At 49.7% G+C, this 16,714-nt stretch overlaps 2 protein-coding genes across 20 annotated transcripts in view; one reads left to right on the plus strand and one right to left on the minus strand.

Moving 5' to 3' along the window:
* MMS19 (MMS19 homolog, cytosolic iron-sulfur assembly component) overlaps window positions 1–4,680 on the plus strand; it is a 40,838-nt gene extending 36,158 nt beyond the window's left edge. For all 8 annotated transcript variants that reach the window (XM_026446564.2, XM_026446565.1, XM_026446567.1 and 5 more), the window contains 12 exons: window positions 340–439; window positions 901–1,003; window positions 1,122–1,190; window positions 1,412–1,538; window positions 2,001–2,101; window positions 2,255–2,311; window positions 2,770–2,956; window positions 3,261–3,343; window positions 3,476–3,640; window positions 3,722–3,781; window positions 4,115–4,215; window positions 4,296–4,680. In XM_026446564.2, the coding sequence (XP_026302349.1) occupies window positions 340–439; window positions 901–1,003; window positions 1,122–1,190; window positions 1,412–1,538; window positions 2,001–2,101; window positions 2,255–2,311; window positions 2,770–2,956; window positions 3,261–3,343; window positions 3,476–3,640; window positions 3,722–3,781; window positions 4,115–4,215; window positions 4,296–4,323 (1,181 nt within the window). In that variant the 3' untranslated portion in view covers window positions 4,324–4,680. The remainder of the gene's footprint in view (window positions 1–339; window positions 440–900; window positions 1,004–1,121; window positions 1,191–1,411; window positions 1,539–2,000; window positions 2,102–2,254; window positions 2,312–2,769; window positions 2,957–3,260; window positions 3,344–3,475; window positions 3,641–3,721; window positions 3,782–4,114; window positions 4,216–4,295) is intronic.
* ZDHHC16 (zinc finger DHHC-type palmitoyltransferase 16) lies at window positions 1,296–16,707 on the minus strand. 12 transcript variants are annotated; one of them, XR_002730452.3, is made up of 12 exons: window positions 16,485–16,695; window positions 11,288–11,535; window positions 10,922–11,116; window positions 10,703–10,791; window positions 10,291–10,319; window positions 9,555–9,688; window positions 9,370–9,417; window positions 8,428–8,513; window positions 7,478–7,622; window positions 7,217–7,287; window positions 5,275–5,848; window positions 1,296–2,121 (listed from the first exon to the last, which is right to left on the minus strand). XR_002730452.3 is itself a non-coding variant. In XM_023206327.3 (11 exons), exons 2-11 carry the CDS (start codon window positions 11,528–11,530, stop codon window positions 5,734–5,736), a joined length of 1,134 nt encoding a protein of 377 aa, XP_023062095.2. In that variant the 5' UTR covers window positions 11,531–11,535; window positions 16,485–16,707; the 3' UTR covers window positions 5,255–5,733. The 12 variants fall into 12 exon arrangements, 10 of the variants coding, with proteins under 10 accessions (XP_023062095.2, XP_023062098.2, XP_023062094.2 ...); XR_002730451.3 differs by lacking the exon at window positions 1,296–2,121 and adding an exon at window positions 5,091–5,147; XM_023206327.3 differs by lacking the exon at window positions 1,296–2,121 and having other exon boundaries at window positions 5,255–5,848; window positions 7,478–7,601; window positions 16,485–16,707.
* Between the last annotated feature and the right edge of the window lie 7 nt (window positions 16,708–16,714).

Below are 16,714 nucleotides of genomic sequence, written 5' to 3' on the forward strand. Positions count from 1 at the left end.
ATTACTGTTTTTTTTTCCTTTGCATCTCCATGGACACCAGGGACAACATTTCTATTTCTTACGTTAAGAATGTTCATCTTAGCTATCCCTCTTTCCCACTGTTGGCCTAGTCTAAGGACTGTGCTGAGTTCTCAAGAGCGCTCTGTGGCCCCAGGTCAGACCACTCCTGTTTCTGGTGCCCTGCTGGTTCTCAGGACTACAGCACTACCAGAGGCCAAATTAAGAACTGCTGTCATGGCTAGAGTCAAGCCCCAGAGTCAGTGATGGTGACAGAACCCAATCATCCATTTCTTGAACCCGTCATGGTCTTGTGATTGTGTGCATGTGTATGTTTTGCAGAGAAGGAGCCCTCAGTTCTGAAAAAAGTACTGTTGGAGGATGAGGTGTTGGCTGCCATGGTGTCTGTCATTGGCACTGCTACCACCCACCTGAGCCCTGAGTAAGTATAATCGTGGATGTGGCCTGAACCCAGGGAGGATAGCATTCTTGGGAAGAAGCAACAGGTAGCTGCCTTGTCAGCTGTCCTTTTACCTATATGTAAATGTGGGTGCAGTTAATTGTCTTGTAAGTTTTGCTGACAAAAGGAAGGGGCTCTTAGCACCATGGACTATGAGGGTGGGAAGCCATGGACCAGTGGTTCTTAGCTACAGGTGGACTTAAGAATTACCTGTAGGGCATTTTAAAACATACCTTGACTTCCCAGATGGGAACCTGAATATAAATGATTACTGGCACATAATATGTGCCAAATTAGTATTTGTTCAATGCATGAATGATCAGGGCATGTCCCATTGACTTGGTGATCCTAATTTGAACCCCAGGTTGAAAAAGCATGTCTGTGGAGGAGAGGGCTGCTTTAGAATCCTAGCTCCTTGGTCATACCTAGTACTCTGCCCCCAGGTTAGCTGCACAGAGTGTCACACACATTGTGCCCCTCTTCTTGGATGGCAACGTCTCCTTTCTGCCTGAAAACAGCTTCCCGAGCCGATTCCAGCCATTCCAGGTGACAGTCTTAGAACTTACATCCTTCAAGCTGGTTTTTTTAGGGCTAATCTGGAATGGGTAGAGGGGCAGACAAGCCTATTGCTGGCAGGCTTGATCGGGCTCTGCTTCCTTTATAGGATGACGCCTCGGGGCAGAGGCGGCTGATTGCACTGCTTATGGCCTTTGTCTGCTCCCTGCCTCGAAATGTAAGTGAGCATATTTGGGAAGTACCATTATTTAACCTTGACAAGGGGAAATGGATCCCAGGTGACTTTGGGTTGAAATTTGCCACAGGCTAAGCTGATCTTTTACTTCCCCCACCAGAGAAGTTAGTTCTTATCCATCCCGGTCCCTGCTGCCACTGTGTACTGGTTCTCTTGGAGTTCAGGTGTTCTCTGGGTCCATTACATGGCCAGGTTTTCTGTAGGTGGAAATCCCTCAGCTGAACCAACTCATGCGGGAGCTTTTGGAACTGAGCTGCTGCCACAGCTGCCCCTTTTCTTCTACCGCTGCTGCCAAGTGCTTTGCAGGACTCCTCAACAAGCACCCTGCAGGTACTGAGATCAGACACTGTAAGGAGCCTCCCACAATCAACTACCCGTGAAATCTTATAGCTCAGTGCTCATTCTCTTTTTAAAAGGAGCTTGCTAATAACATTAATAGGGCTTCAACTGCTCAAGCACTGTCCTGGGACTGCCCATGGGAAAAGCCTCAAGACCACAGTTGGGCAGAGCTTTATAGTACCTAAGAAGAGAAGGGAGCACAAAGAATCTAGTTCTGCCATCCTACTCCCTACAGTGGGGCTAGTGACAACCCTCTCTTTTCAAATGGCAGCACCTCTGTATTATGACAATACCAGGCTCTTACGCAGGTGTCCAATCATTTTGTCCACAGGCAAAAATGGTATGTTTCCCTTTCTAACAGCTTCTCAGGGAGCTCTGCACTTAAGTGATTTGCATCCTTCATTGTTAAAGGGCAAATGTCACCTTTATGTCACCATTTCCTCTCCTTTTTAGGACAACAGCTGGATGAATTCCTACAGCTGGCTGTGGACAAAGTGGAGGCTGGCCTGGGCTCTGGGCCCTGTCGTAGTCAGGCCTTCACTCTTCTTCTCTGGGTAAGGAGTTGGAGTAGAGTCTGTTTAGACAGAGAGGCAGTTATGTCTGGTTAAATAAAATGTCCCTGTTTGACCCTAAACTATAAACATCTATGTCTCGGGGTTCTGGGGTTTGAGTGTCATTCCCCAATTGCTCTCTGTGTCTAATTACAGGTAACAAAGGCCCTCGTGCTCAGATACCATCCTCTCAGCTCATGCCTTACAGCCCGGGTACGTCCTTTCTGGAGACAGGAGAACCCAGGACCTAAACAGACTTTCTTGTTGCTCCCATTTCTCCCAAGGACTTCCATCCTCCTCTGTGTGGGGTTTTTTTTTTTTTTTTTTTTTTTTTGGAGACAGGGTCTCTCTGTTGCCCAGGCTGGAGTGCAGTGGTGCGATCACAGCTCACTCCAGCCTCAACCTCCATAGGTTTGGTGATCCTCCCACTTCAGCCTCCCAAGTAGCTGGGACTAAAGGGGCACCCCACCACACCCAGCTAATTTTTGTATTTTTTGTAACAACTGGGTCTGGCCATGTTGCCCAGACTCCTAGGCTCAAGCAGTCTACCTGCCTTGGCCTCCCAAAGTGCTAGGATTACAGGCATGAGCCACCACACCCAGCCCCATTCTCATCTTTGGCACTTAAGATTCTTCTTCCCTGATGTACCTCAAAGGCTCTTTTTTCTCCAGCTCATGGACCTCCTGAATGACCCAGAATTAGGTCCAGCAGCAGCTGATGGCTTCTCTCTGCTCATGTCTGACTGCACTGATGTGTTGACTCGTGCTGGCCATGCTGAAGTGCGGATCATGTTCCGCCAGCGGTTCTTCACCGATAATGTGCCTGCTTTGGTCCAGGGCTTCCATGCTGCTCCCCAAGGTGAGGAGTCTGAAAGAAAGGCCTCACATATACACACCTCTCCTTTGCTTGGCCACATTCCTCAAGATAATTTAGGAGCCACTTGCTTCTTTAGAGCTATATTGTGGTCTGTGCCTAGAAGACTAAACTTCTAGATTCTTGTCCCACTTCTTCCTTTGATGGGTGTATCTTGCTTATTCTGAGTGTGAAGGACTTTTTTACCCCTTTGTAGGCTGATGTCTCAGCCTCATCACAGATCGGGATTGAATTCTCAAGCTATATATCGAAGTCCAATTTCTCTTCTAAGCCTTTCCATTTTTTACAGATGTGAAGCCAAACTACTTGAAGGGTCTTTCTCATGTACTTAACAGGCTGCCTAAGCCTGTGCTCTTGCCAGAGCTGCCCACGGTAAGTCCTGCAGGCAGAGCATCTAAGCAAAGGACAAAGCTATTCTTCCTCAGATGGGGCTAGAAAGAGGAGGGGACAAGAACCAGGATCTTCACAATGTGGCCATCCCCCACCTTGCCCATTGCCCCTTAGCTTCTTTCCTTGCTGCTGGAGGCCCTGTCCTGCCCTGACTGTGTGGTACAGCTCTCCACCCTCAGCTGCCTTCAGCCTCTTCTACTGGAAGCACCCCAAGTCATGAGTCTTCATGTGGACACCCTCGTCACCAAGTTTCTGAACCTCAGCTCTAGCCCTTCCATGGTACGTTGAGCCCCAGCAACTCTTTTAGGCACCAGCATCTCTCCCTGGGCATGCTCTCACCTCCTTGTGGTTGTGTTCCAGGCTGTCCGGATTGCCGCACTGCAATGCATGCATGCTCTCACTCGCCTGCCCACCCCTGTGGTAAGTACCTCAGGTGTCCCTCCCTGGCCTGGGAACGTCTCAGAAGAGACACGTGAGTACCTTTTTGCCTTAGTCAAGTGGGCTTGGCCACCCTGCTGTGTAACTGAGATCTGAATTACAAGGTACAGATCTTGTAATTCTCGGCCCAAGGATTCTTTTCCTTGGGCCCAGAAGGTAACAGAATGGTCATCCTGCCACTTAACATCCCTTGGAATTGCTAAAGATGTTTTGCTTTCCTCAGAATATTAGTTGTACAGAATCAAAAAAGCGGTACTTTCAGCTGCCTTGGATGAGCAAGGTTGATTATATCCTCTATATCCTCTGACTCCACAGCTGCTGCCGTACAAACCACAGGTGATCCGGGCCTTAGCCAAACCCCTGGATGACAAGAAGAGACTGGTGCGCAAGGAAGCAGTGTCAGCCAGGGGGGAATGGTGAGTTTCTAGGTCATGGGGAGAGATGGGACCAAAATGAGCCTCACCACTAATGCCGCCAACTTTCTTTCTGCCTACAGGTTTCTGCTGGGGAGTCCTGGCAGCTGAGCCCTCAGTCCTGGCCTAGACTGACAATCTAACCTGGAATTACTATCGAGCCATCTTCCCAAAGCAGGGAAACCACTGGCCTCTGACTGCCTTTCCCACAGACACAGCACAAATGCTAGGCCTCTGTTGCATGGCTGTACAAGAAACATAAGAGTCCAGATTTCTAGTGGATTTGTGAAATAAGTATGTGTGAGACACTTGTGTTTGAAGAAAGATCTAGGGTCCTGGGTCTCTTGCATTGGTATGTCAGAAAAGGGGCGATATGCTGCTGAGGGGTGAGTGCATATGAGTGTGGCCCTGAGGACCAGGGCTGGCGGATGTGTGTACCTGCTGAAGAATAAAGATTTCTTTTGGTAAGGGGCTGTCAGATATTTCCCCCACCCCACATGTGCTTCATATAACCGGAGGGGCCACTGCACCAAGCTGGAGGAACAATGACTGGCCTGTAAGCCCAACACCTTAGGAGGCTGAGGCAGGCTGATCGCTTGAGGCTAGGAGTTTCAGACTAGCCCTGGCAATACAGCAAGAACCCATTTCTACAAATAATTTTTTTAAAAAATTAGATTGGGCATGGTGGCCGATGCCTATAATCCCAGCATTTGGGGAGGCTGAGGCGCATGGATCACTAGAGGTCAGGAGTTGAAGACCAGACTGGCCAACAGGGTGAAACCCCATCTCTACTAAAAATACAAAAATTAGGCATGGTGGTACCCACCTTTAATCACAGCTACTTGGGAGGCTGAGACACAAGAATCACTTGAAACTGGGAGGCGGAGGTTGCAGTGAGTCGAGATCGCACCCCTGCACTTCAGTCTAGACTCCGTCTCCAAAAAAAAAAAAAAAAAAAAGAGGCATGACCAGAACACCTACTCACTAGGTTTTGACTTTCCCCTTCCCTGCCCTATTGTGAGGCAGAGAGTGAGAAGCTACATATCTTTAAAAATCGAATACCTTTATTTTTGTTCCCTTCAGCAGCATGTGAGAAGTGGCAGTGACCTCAGCAGCAGGTCTGGTATCTTTGCCCTGTTGAGAAGCCAAGATCTCAGCTGTGCTAGTCAGGTGTTTTTTCAGACAGCAAGTAGGAGAGGTGGTGACCAACTCCGGTGCTGTATCCTGGAGGAGGTCCTGGTCAGCACTGGGCAAGGTAGGTAGCTAGCTGCCTGACCCCTAGTCTGGGGTTGGAACTTCTGTTTGCCTGAGTAAAGGGATGTCAGTCCTAAGATTTCTCCACATTGTGTCTGTCTTCTGCAGTGGCAAAAAGGCTGGTCCTTGAATTGTCCTGCATGGTACCCTAAGGCAGGCCCACTGGCTCTTTTTGATCAAGGATTCCAAGAAAAGTTGCCCTTGGAGGCCCTTGAAATAACATAGGAAGCAGAATGAGTACTCAAGTCGTGGCTGACACAGTCTAGCTCACACTGCCATCACAGAGGCTGAGTGAGCAGTCACCCAGGGAGGGGGCTCCCAGCTCATTCCATTCCCATGGGGCAGGTGACTAGAAGGTAAGAGCACCCGAGTAAGCCAATGCCTAGAAGAGAAGAGAGAAATGTCTCTGAGTTCCAAGAATTCTTGGTCCTTCCCGATCATCATTCCTTAACAAGCATACATCAAGGTATCCTGAAGCTGCCTTGATGTCAATTATGAAAGTAACAAAAGTTCTAATTTTTTCTGCCTAATTTTATCCAACAAATGTACCTTTTGGTGCCGTGAAGGCCTTTTGAGGTTTCAAGCTCAACTTCTTTTTTTTTTTTTTTTTTTTGAGACGGAGTCTGGCTCTGTCACCCGGGCTGGAGAGTGCAGTGGCCGGATCTCAGCTCACTGCAAGCTCCGCCTCCTGGGTTTACGCCATTCTCCTGCCTCAGCCTCCCGAGTAGCTGGGACTACAGGCGCCCGCCACCTTGCCCGGCTAGTTTTTTGTATTTTTTAGTAGAGACGGGGTTTCACTATGTTAGCCAGGATGGTCTCGATCTCCTGACGTCGTGATCCGCCCGTCTCGGCCTCCCAAAGTGCTGGGATTACAGGCTTGAGCCACCGCACCCGGCCTCGAGCTCAACTTCTAAAGGTCCACTTTAAGCACAGTGATAGGAGTGTCATGTACATGGGAAAGGGTGGAGGGAAGGCACGTCTGCTCATCTAATTGTTATCGCCTCAGTAACTGCCATTTGAAAAATTGTTTCCCCAGCCAGGCATGGTGGCTCACACCTGTAATCCCAGCACTTTGCGAGGCTGAGGCGGGCGGATCACGAGGTCAGATCTAGACCACCCTGGCTAACATGGTGAAACCCCGTCTCTACTGAAAATACAAAACAAAAATTAGCCGGGCATGGTGGCGGGCGCCTGTAGTCCCAGCTACTTGGGAGGCTGAGGCAGGAGAATGGCGTGAACCCTGGAGGCGGAGCTTGCAGTGAGCCGAGATTGCGCCACTGCACTCCAGCCTGGGCAACACAGCGAGACTCTGTCTCAAAAAAAAAAAAAAAAGAAAAGAAAAATTGTTTCCCCTTGTCTTGGGCTGAGAGGTAGCTCCAGTTACTGTCTTAGGGCCTCTGTGACAAGTAGATTATTTTCATCTCACAAATTATTGGCTTGAACTCTAGACACTGCTCTCCAAGTGAGAGGTGACTGCTGGCCACTGCATCCTACAACCAGAGGCCCCTTCCTGAGCACAGCTTTCTGAGGATTCTACTGTAGTCATGTTGAAGCCTCATCTGTTACTTAAAACCACATAGTGTTGGCCTCAAGCCTCTTAGGTTCAAATGAACAGTGATCTCTATTCGTAGAGTCTAGAACTGTGCTAACACAGTAGCCACTAGCCATATTCCAAGTGCTCACAGGCACAGAACATCTTTCTCTTCACAGCATTCTGTTGGACTGCATTAGTCTGTGTGTCTTACATTACCTTCCTGTGTCCACACCCAGGAATACCTTCCAGTTGTCCAAGCAGCCGTAGTTGTAAGGATTCCTAAATACCTGGAGCCAAGAAAAACACATGTTTCTTTGAACTTCTAATTTTTGAGACTAAACTGGCTAAGCTAAAGCTCAGGTAGAGTAGTTCTGGCCTTTTACAATGCTTGCCCTAGTCAGCCCTGCCCATGGCCTGTTTACAGGAGAGCAGGTTCAGTTACCCACCTACCCACCCCAAGCCTTCAACCCTACTCACTCTGCCCTTGGCCTGTAGCCGACGTCTCTCCTTCTTGTTGATGTGCCTTTCGATGCTAGTCTCACCTCGACTGATGAGAACAGCATGCCATACAGTTAGGGCACCCAGGGCAAGTGCCACAGAACTAAGAAAAGAGGGGCGAAGACTGGTGGGTAGTTTAGAGAGGGCTGGAGGAAGTATGTCTGAAATTGAGCTAAGCAGTAACAACTGGCTTGTAACCTCTCTACCTAAGTCTTCCTCACCTCCCAGCATATATCCTAGATAAACTTTTACTTCATTATGTCTATAAAGAGCATCAATGAAAAAGCATCAAAGTGGCCTAAGAATAAATGATGTGAAGCCAGGCATAGTAGCTCATGCCTAGTAGTCCCAGCAACTCGGGAGGCTGAGATAGGAAGATCATTTGAGTCTAGCATGGGCAACATAGCAAGACTCCATCTCTGTTGTTGTTAAAGGAAAATAAGAGAGTATGCAGAAGGGAGAGTAGAGAAGTCTGTATTACTGAGAAAATGTTCTATATTTCCTAAAATACCCATGCTTGGGAGATAGTGGGAGGTAGTAAAAGCACCCAGGGTTGGAATGGGATGGCATGAAATTCAAATTCCAGTGCTACTCTTCCTACTAGCTGTGTATCATAGAACAAGTCACTTCACTTCACTGCCCCTTGGCCCCCAATTTTCAGTTTTCCTCATCTATAAATAAGGAGTTTAACTTACTTTGGTTACATATCAAGCATATACTTGTATCCATGTGCTTAGTAATAAGCAATGCCAATATCCTCAGTGCTCCCTGCCCTGAAATGCTTTAGAAAAGTGCTGGCTCTTTGCCAACCTAAATTAGACTAAAACAGTAGCAGTTCACTTAGGAATGGGTTCCCGCCTGCGTGTGGGCACCTAAAAAACTTTTTTTTCTGAAGCTTCCGCTCCCTTAAAACTATCAAAATTAAATACCTGCACAGGAACCAGAGGTAGACAAGACTCTTGTGAGTCATCCTTTCTCGAAAGGAGAAGATGGGTGGTGGAGTCTGGTGATAAGTCTAGAAAAAGAAAACAGCAAAGCTGGCTCATTTGCTCTGTGGGTCTCCAGCAACTGCCCCAGCACCTATAGGCAGGAAGTGATCCAAACCCAGGCAGAGGAAACGGGGTAAAGCCACAGAGGAATCAGGGTAGCAGCGAAGATGGGTGGACCAAGCCCAGCGGCATCACCACATGGACAAACACTGGGCAGCAGAGCAGGGTCTGGACAGGATGGTGAAGCACAGGAGGAGCTGACCCTGGGCCTTCAGAGTGACAACACAAATGGGGCTCCAGGGGAAGCCACTCCAATCCCCAGCCAGAACTCCTTCACTGCGCGGCTGCATCCCCAAGAGAGGAGACCAGACCATACCCCGAATGGACTGACTGGAGTGAGGAGAACCACTAGGGACTGTGAAAGGACAGCAGAAATACAATCAATATGGGCCCAAGATGGGCTCAGCAGATTAACGAGTCCTAAAAGGTACTGGGGGACAGGGATGATCCAGATGTAGATAGACCAGGTGCAAGGGATGATCAGACTGGCTCAGCCTGATCTCTGTCCCCTGGAACCCCATTACACAGACTAACATAGACTCCTTGCTGCTCAGGCCGTCACCAAGGCAGATTGCTTGCTCGGCTGAAGAGAGGTGACGACGGGATAGATAGCCAAAACTGTCAAATACCAGGAACTTCCAGCTTGCCTGTAGGTCACTTAGTTTACCCACCACAGCCAGTCGGCCTGAACACTCCTGATCTGGTCTAGAGTGGCCTCTCAGCAGCCTCTACAACTAAATGGGCAGGTCGGCCCCAGTTGCCTGAGCAACTCTGTGCCCCCAGGCCTGAGCAGCAGGAGGCAGTGGGGTGGGGACAGCCCACCTGGTTGGCAACCGCCTGTAGTTTGTTCTTGTCGAGCTGTTTCATTTTCTAAGGGGATGGAAAACAGTGCTGGTTATACTCTCAGGCCTCTAGGATGGGGTGCTACCGCCCCATTCCTTAGGGACAGGTTCTACATCGCAAAGTTCTGCACTACTGAGCTGCCCTATTCCTGACAACGAGCTCACCTCAATGGCAGCATAAGCCTCCCGGAAAAGGTCCCAACTTCCATAGCTGCAGTAGACACAGCCCAGAGTCATGAAAAAGCAGAACGAGAAGAAGTATCGATGGTTATAGTGGCCCACACAATTGTTTAGCCAGGCTGGTTGGGAAATGATTAAGGACTAGAATCAAACACAGTTTCAGGCGGTGTCCAGGCCCCTCGGATTCATCCCTGGTTCGTGACAACATCACCCAAGCCTCAGGCTTCCAGTCACTAAGAACTACTTTCCAAAGGCAGGAAAATACAACTCTTTACACCCAAGGTTGAGGTAGAAGTGCTCAAAGCTTTTCAGAGCATTCAGGTCCCACCAGGAAGTCACAGAAACTGAAATCCTTCACTAAAATGAATCGGCCGATATTTCAGCCTAGCTGGAGCTAGCCAAACATCTGTGTGGAACAGCAGATGGAGACCCATGGGTCTATCTGGCGTACCCAGTGAACAACCACAGAAGCTCAAACATCTCTTTCCATCCAATAGCTGTTAGCTTGAGAGTTTAGAAAAGAAAGAGCTGTTAAAAGATTCCTTGCTCCAAGAAGATCTGTCCTAGAGTGTGGGCTTCCTGCTCCCCCAGGAGATGGTCAGCCCCACAACTCCTCAACTCCAGTGTTCTCTGCAGGGTGATGCGAAATGGCGGTCATTAACCCTGTACAGTACTCTGGAGCTAAGGAAGGCCTCAGGCAGAAGAGGAAGCAAAAGGATACGGCAGTGGTGATCCATCTTCAGCACACACCTGTGAGGAAGGGACACAGGCTCTGTTACGGTGGCCAAAGTTCTTGAGATGTCAGTGCCAATCCTGACATCATCCTGCTGAGGTGGAAAGGGCACAGACTTTGAAGACAGCCAGGCCTTGCTTCAAACCCAGCTCTGCAGTTTAATAGCTATAAGATACTGGACAAGGTAACTCATCTCTCCAAACCTCGGTTTTCACAAGTGGTAATAATGTCTAACTCAGAGGACCATTGTAAGGATGAGGTGTCAGGAGAAGAGGGCACATTGCCTGGGACATGATGGGTGCTTCACCCATGTCTTAGCAAACTCAAGGTGAGGTTTTGCCCTAGGGCTACAGCAGAAGGACCACAGCTGGGATTCCCAGAGAGCAAAGCCAAGACCCACCTGTTGCAGATGCTGCAGTGGTGTGTTCGGGCTGGCTTGGGGTAAATGCACTTCTTACAGATGGAGACTGTGGCGATATCATTCCTGCCCTGTGTGAAGGGAGAGCATAACTGTGGCAGCACCAGTTCTGTCTCTCAAAACATACCAAGATACTCTCCCCACTCCTGGGACCAGGTCCCATAGCCAGCAACTTCCCCCAATGCCCCTGTGAGGACCCACCTGGGGTGGGTACCCAGGCGGAGTGGTGATGGCCTGGTAGTAGTGGAAGACAATCAGGATCAGATTCCAGTGGCTATAGAAGAAATGCCAGCAGAGTCGTGGCACTGAGTAGGTTCGGAGGATGAGAGGCAGGACACATAGGTAGGCGATAGCCACAATGGAGCCTGTCAGCACGATCACCAGGACTACGAACACCTGCCAACACCAGCAAGGTCAGGGAGACATGGCGCAAGAGCTATGCCCAAAGCAGACTTGGAGTTTCCCTAGGGGTGGGGGCTGGCCTCCAAAACCTGGGTTGGGTCTGTCAGAGACATGTCCCTCTGCTCCCCACAATACCCCTTTTCCTGCTCCCTGGACATCACTCACCACTCCAAACCAGCGGATCACATTGTCTACCAGCCAGTAGACGGGCTCAAAGGCAGCATCGACAGCGGTGTCACTGCCCCCAAAGGAGTTGTAGAGCAGGGAGCGCAGGCAGACCTTGCCGTAGCGCCAGCGCTGTACTAGACCCCGGAGCAGAGGTGGACAGCGGCGCCTGTAGCCCAGCAGCAGAAGCAGGCGGAGGCAGAGGCGGGCCGGGCCCAGCAGCAGGCTCCGCTGGCCTCGCATGTTTCCTAGGAGAGCACACCATTGTGAGGATCTAGTCTGAGCCCTCCCTTCCTAACCCGCTAGTGGGAAAGCCTAGAGTACTCACTGGGAGGGCAAAGCCTGAGACTAAGACCCAGCTAGGCCAGTCACCACCTATGAGAAGTAGGAAGGTTACTTCATTTTTCTACGGACAGTGCCCGTGTTCCAACCAGATTAAGGGGGTAAGACTGACGGTTCTGAGCCTGCAGAAATCGTACTTATATTACACCACATGGTTGCATAGCAAATCCAAGGTGATGCACACCTAAAGCAACAGGCCACAGGAAAGGGGTGAGAAAGGCCGCTCCAAACCAAAGCAGTCTCAGGAATTGTCTGTGTAGACAGACCTTTGGGTGGAGTGTGGCCAACATGGACAAAGCTGCCCACTGTGTCTCTGGGCATGGCCACCGTAGCAGAGATCACCAGGGCTTCCAGACGGCGTTGGCGCATCAACCCACCTTCAGGCGATTACTCCTCACCAAAGAACAGCCAGTGGAGGAATGAGTACACAGAATGTGGATCCTGCACCGAGATATTCCCTGGTGCCATTTAAGTGTTGGCAAAAGATACTCTTCCTTCCTATTCCCTCTGGGCTGATGTCACAGGCTAGCCGACTCAACCTGGTAGCATGACATTCCCTGTCTCCTGTCAGGACAGCCAGCTACCCCTTGCATGACAGAAAATGCTTTGTCTCCAATTCCATTCCCAGCCCCACTCCCAAGGAAATGGTAGCCAAGATAACTCCAGGTATTCTGAGCCAAAAACCACAGGAAGGAGTCACAAGCAATGGGAGGGGACCTCCATGTTGATTCATGAAGGCCTCGGGGCCTGACCTCTCTGATGGACTCCACTGCCCCAGTCTAATTAGACACTCAAGAACCTTCTCTACAGCTGCTACCTTAGCCCCAAGCTGCCCAACCAGACTTCCCAGTTCACTGCTTCTGTGGCACCTCTACCAGTGCCTCCATCTCCTCTATGCAGTTTCTACCTCATGCAGCAGCCATGGGAAGAGATCAGCTACCTGGGCAATGACCAGAAGACACAGATGCGCTAACAGATGACAGTTTCATCAGTTCTGCATATTAAATACTTTCACCAGAAAAAAAAATTATCTGATTTTGCCCTGAGGCAGCCAGGGAGGGCTGCTTTGTCCTTGACAACCCCACTGACTTATTTAACAGGTAGCTCAAAACCCAACAGAAACTGGAGGAGGCTGCTCCACTGCAGGGATGGTTTCAATTCGGTAACTGGAGCATTGTACTCTCCTTGCACCCTGGCTCATCCCCACAAAAGACCTTTCAAAGAAAATACTTAATTACCTCCTTGCACAAGCCCTGTAAGCTCTAAGGCGAAAAGGAACTTAGCAGACAAGGTCTACAGAGGAGAAAGCACAATTCGGTAGGGACCTACACTCAGCACCAGGATAAAGAAACTATCTGTTCCTGTCACCTCCTAGGAAGCGAAAAGAATTAAGGAGAGTGTAGAAAAGAGAAAAAAAGGCCAGGCGCAGTGGCTCACACCTGTACTCCCAACACTTTGGGAGGCTGAGGCAGGTGGATTGCTTGAGGTCAGGAGTTAGAGACCAGCCTGGCCAACATGGTGAAACCTTGTCTCTACTGAAAATACAAAAAAATAGCTGGGCATGGTGGCACATGCCTGTAATCCCGGTACTTGGGAGCCTGAGGCAGGAGAATCGCTGAAACCCGGGAGGTGGAGGTTGCAGTGATCCGAGATCACGCCAGTGCACTCCAGCCTGGGAGATAGAGTGAGACTCCGTCTCAAAAAAAAATTAAAAAAAAAAAAAGCTCAAGCTCAAACTTCCGCCCCTACTGTTTGGAAGCATGATTTGGCTTGTAGCATGAATTTTTAAAGTGGTAGATACCCACAATCAAATGTAAGAGTGGGATAAAACAGATTACCCCACAACAAATCTAGGTGGCTTTTGGACTGTCCACACCACTGTTCATTCCCTTTCTATAGCTAATGGACAGTTTCCTATTTGCCAAAATACTTTTTGTAGCAATAGCATGCAAATCCAATGCATTCCTCATTTGTAATAAACTCAAATTATATGCTACCTCGCACCTCTTCTAGTCTTAAAAAAAAAACTTCTATTCTCCACTTTTCAGATCATTCTCAACCATGTCCTAAATTCCTGAGCGCTACAGGAAATGCCTGCCTCAAGGACGAGATTTACCCAATTCCTTGGGGTTCAATTCTGTCCCTAAGCAGTTCTGTAGCCTCGGACAAATCATTCAACCCTGCTGGGACTCAATCTCCTTGAGTTCACATTCAGTGAGGGAGTGGGATTAAATGCTGAAGTCCCCTCCAGCTCTAACCCTTACTGATTCTGTAACTATACAGATACAGTCAACCCCAGTATCTGCGGAGGGATTGGTTCCAGTCCTCCCTTCAGATACCAAAATCTATGGATGCTCAAATCTGATATAAAATGGCATAGTATTTGCATATAACCTATACATATCCTCCCATATACTTTAAATCATTTCTAGATTACTCATAATACCTAATACAAAGTAAATGCTACACATAAACACTTTTTTTGTTTGTTTTTGAGATGAAGTCTTGCTCTGTTGCCCAGGCTGGAGTACAGTGGCAGGATCTCGGCTCACTGCAACCTCTGTCTCCTGGGTTCAAGCAATTCTCCCTGCCTCTGCCTCCCAAGTAGCTGGGATTACAGGCACCCGTCACCTCGCTCAGCAAATGTTTGTAGTTTTAATAGAGACAGGGTTTCACAATGTTGGCCAGGCTGGTCTTAAACTCCTGACCTCAGGTGATCCGCCTGCCTTGGCCTCCCAAAGTGCTGGGATTACAGGCGTGAGCCACCATGCCCAGCTGCCCCCAAGTATTTCCAATCCATGGTTGGTTGAATCCGCGATGTGAAACTCACAGGTATGAAGGGCAAACTGTATTTGGTAAGTGTAAATGAAATGTTTATAAAGCACTTAGCACAATACCTGGCTCATGGAAGTACTCAAATATTTGCTGAACGAATGACCTGGAGGGATGCAGAAGTGGAAAGCCTGGCCAGACGTCTATCTGTCCTACAAATACCAACAGGGACACTCTTGCCAATGTGATAATCCTAAATAAGTGTCTGCTGCTATCATTCTGTCTGATTAATAAAGAGAGAAATACAAACTGTTATTAAAATCATGGCACTTAGGAGCTACAAGTCGTTTTTGAAAACAAGCCCAACCAGAAATCAGCCCAACCGTGTAAATAGAAAGCTCCTAGATGCGCAGATACAGATTTGGGTGAACAAAGTCTGAAGCTAGGGCCTCTCTCCATTAGCTAATGGGGTACAGGATGCCAGGAAATTGATATATGTAGTAAGTGGGCTGCAACTGAACATACAAACTTTGCTTTTTTTTTTTTGAGATTGAGTTTTGTTCTTGTTGCCCAGGCTGGAGTGCAATGGCACAATCTGGGCTCACCACAACCTCCGCCTCCTGGGTTCAAGCAATTCTCCTGCCTCAGCCTCCTGAATAGCTGGGGTTACAGGCATGCACCCCCACGCCCGGCTAATTTTGTATTTTTTTAGTAGAGACGGGGTTTCTCCATGTAGGTCAGGCTGGTCTCGAACTCCCAACCTCAGGTGATGCGCCCGCCTCAGCCTCCCAAAGTGCGGGGATTACAGGCGGGCCACCGCACCTGGCCCAGACTTTTCATCTCAGGAAATAGAGGTAAAGCAAAATTCAAAAATATGTGTGTAGGGAAGAAGGGGGTAATCTCAGTGAATAGGGGAGGAAACAGCAAAGCGCAGCTTTACTACCACCCCAAGCACAAGCCCGAGTACTCTCATCCCTCAGTAACAGTCACAGGCCATAGTGGTCGTCTGCCACCAGACTGGAGGAGACTGCAGGCCACAGCACTTCCCTCTTCCCATGGCTCTAAGTCACCATCTGCTTCCCAAGGGGAAAGTCGACTGAGGTGACAGGGAGGGACAGAAGGCAAAGCCATCAGAAGTCAGGTGAACTGAGATCAAAGTCGTGGGGAATGTCATCTGGACAAGGACGCTGCCCTCAGGATGTTTGCAATCTCAAGTAGGAGATACCAGACATCAATAAAGAGTAGCATTTTATTCATGTGCAGACCTCCCTTCTGGGGTAACACGCTGAGAAGAAAAAGGGTAGCAACTTTATTTTGGGGCTGCTTATCTTTTGATGACGGGCCCACACAACCAGAGTTCGGCTTTTTCAACCTGAGAAAGCTTACTGAAGTGGGGATGGACGGCCGCGAAGAGGATCGGACCGCAGGACTGGAAGCTGCAGTTTAAAAAACCGGGAAAAGGCCGGGTGCGGTGGCTCAAGCCTGTAATTCCTGCACTTTGGGAGGCCGAGGCGGGCGGATCAAGAGATCGAGACCATCCTGGCCAACACAGTGAAACCCCGTCTCTACTGAAAATACAAAAATTAGCTGGGCGTGATGGCGCGCGCCTGTAGTCCCAGCTGCGCGGGAGGCTGAGGCAGGAGAATCGCTTGATGCCAGGAGGCGGAGGTTGCAGTGCGCAGAGATCGCGCCACTGCACTCCAGCCTGGCCAAAGAGCGAGACTCCTTCTCAAGGTTTTATTTCTCAATGACAGCCGCGAGGTGAAACTGCGATGGACTGGAAGTCAAAAACCGTGGGTTCCAGTTTGGGCTCTATCTTGAAGATTTTGGACAAGTCAAACCCGGTCTCTGAATCTGAGGTTCCATATTTGTGAAACAGACGAGTTGGGTCGCTTGACCTCCTTCCTTCCTGCTCTGAACGTAACGGTTGCTCGGAAGGTGCGCTCCGGCTGAGGAGGGCGCAGCCCCGCAGGGCGGGGCGAGGAGAGAGCAGGAACCCGGACTCAAGACAAGGCCCCAGGGCAGTGCCCGACCCAGAAAAAGGGACTAGGATGGGGAGCAAGGGCCGAGGCTTCGCCCTTACCTGCCGCCTGCCGACTCCCCAGTCAGCCAAACCGAGCCCCGCAGCCTCTGCCGCCGCTCACTGCCACCCCCTCCGACTCGGTGCCCCGGCCGGGTACCGCTCAATCCAAACCACCATGGCCCGCAGCCTGCAGCGCCAGCCAGCAGACCCGGACGTGCCGCCAGCCCATCCTCAACCACACGCGCAGGCGCAAGCATGGAGCGCTGAACTTCCGCCCCCGGATTTGTCCC

This window comes from Piliocolobus tephrosceles, chromosome 9 (assembly GCF_002776525.5).
Source record: "Piliocolobus tephrosceles isolate RC106 chromosome 9, ASM277652v3, whole genome shotgun sequence".
Taxonomy (NCBI): domain Eukaryota; kingdom Metazoa; phylum Chordata; class Mammalia; order Primates; family Cercopithecidae; genus Piliocolobus; species Piliocolobus tephrosceles.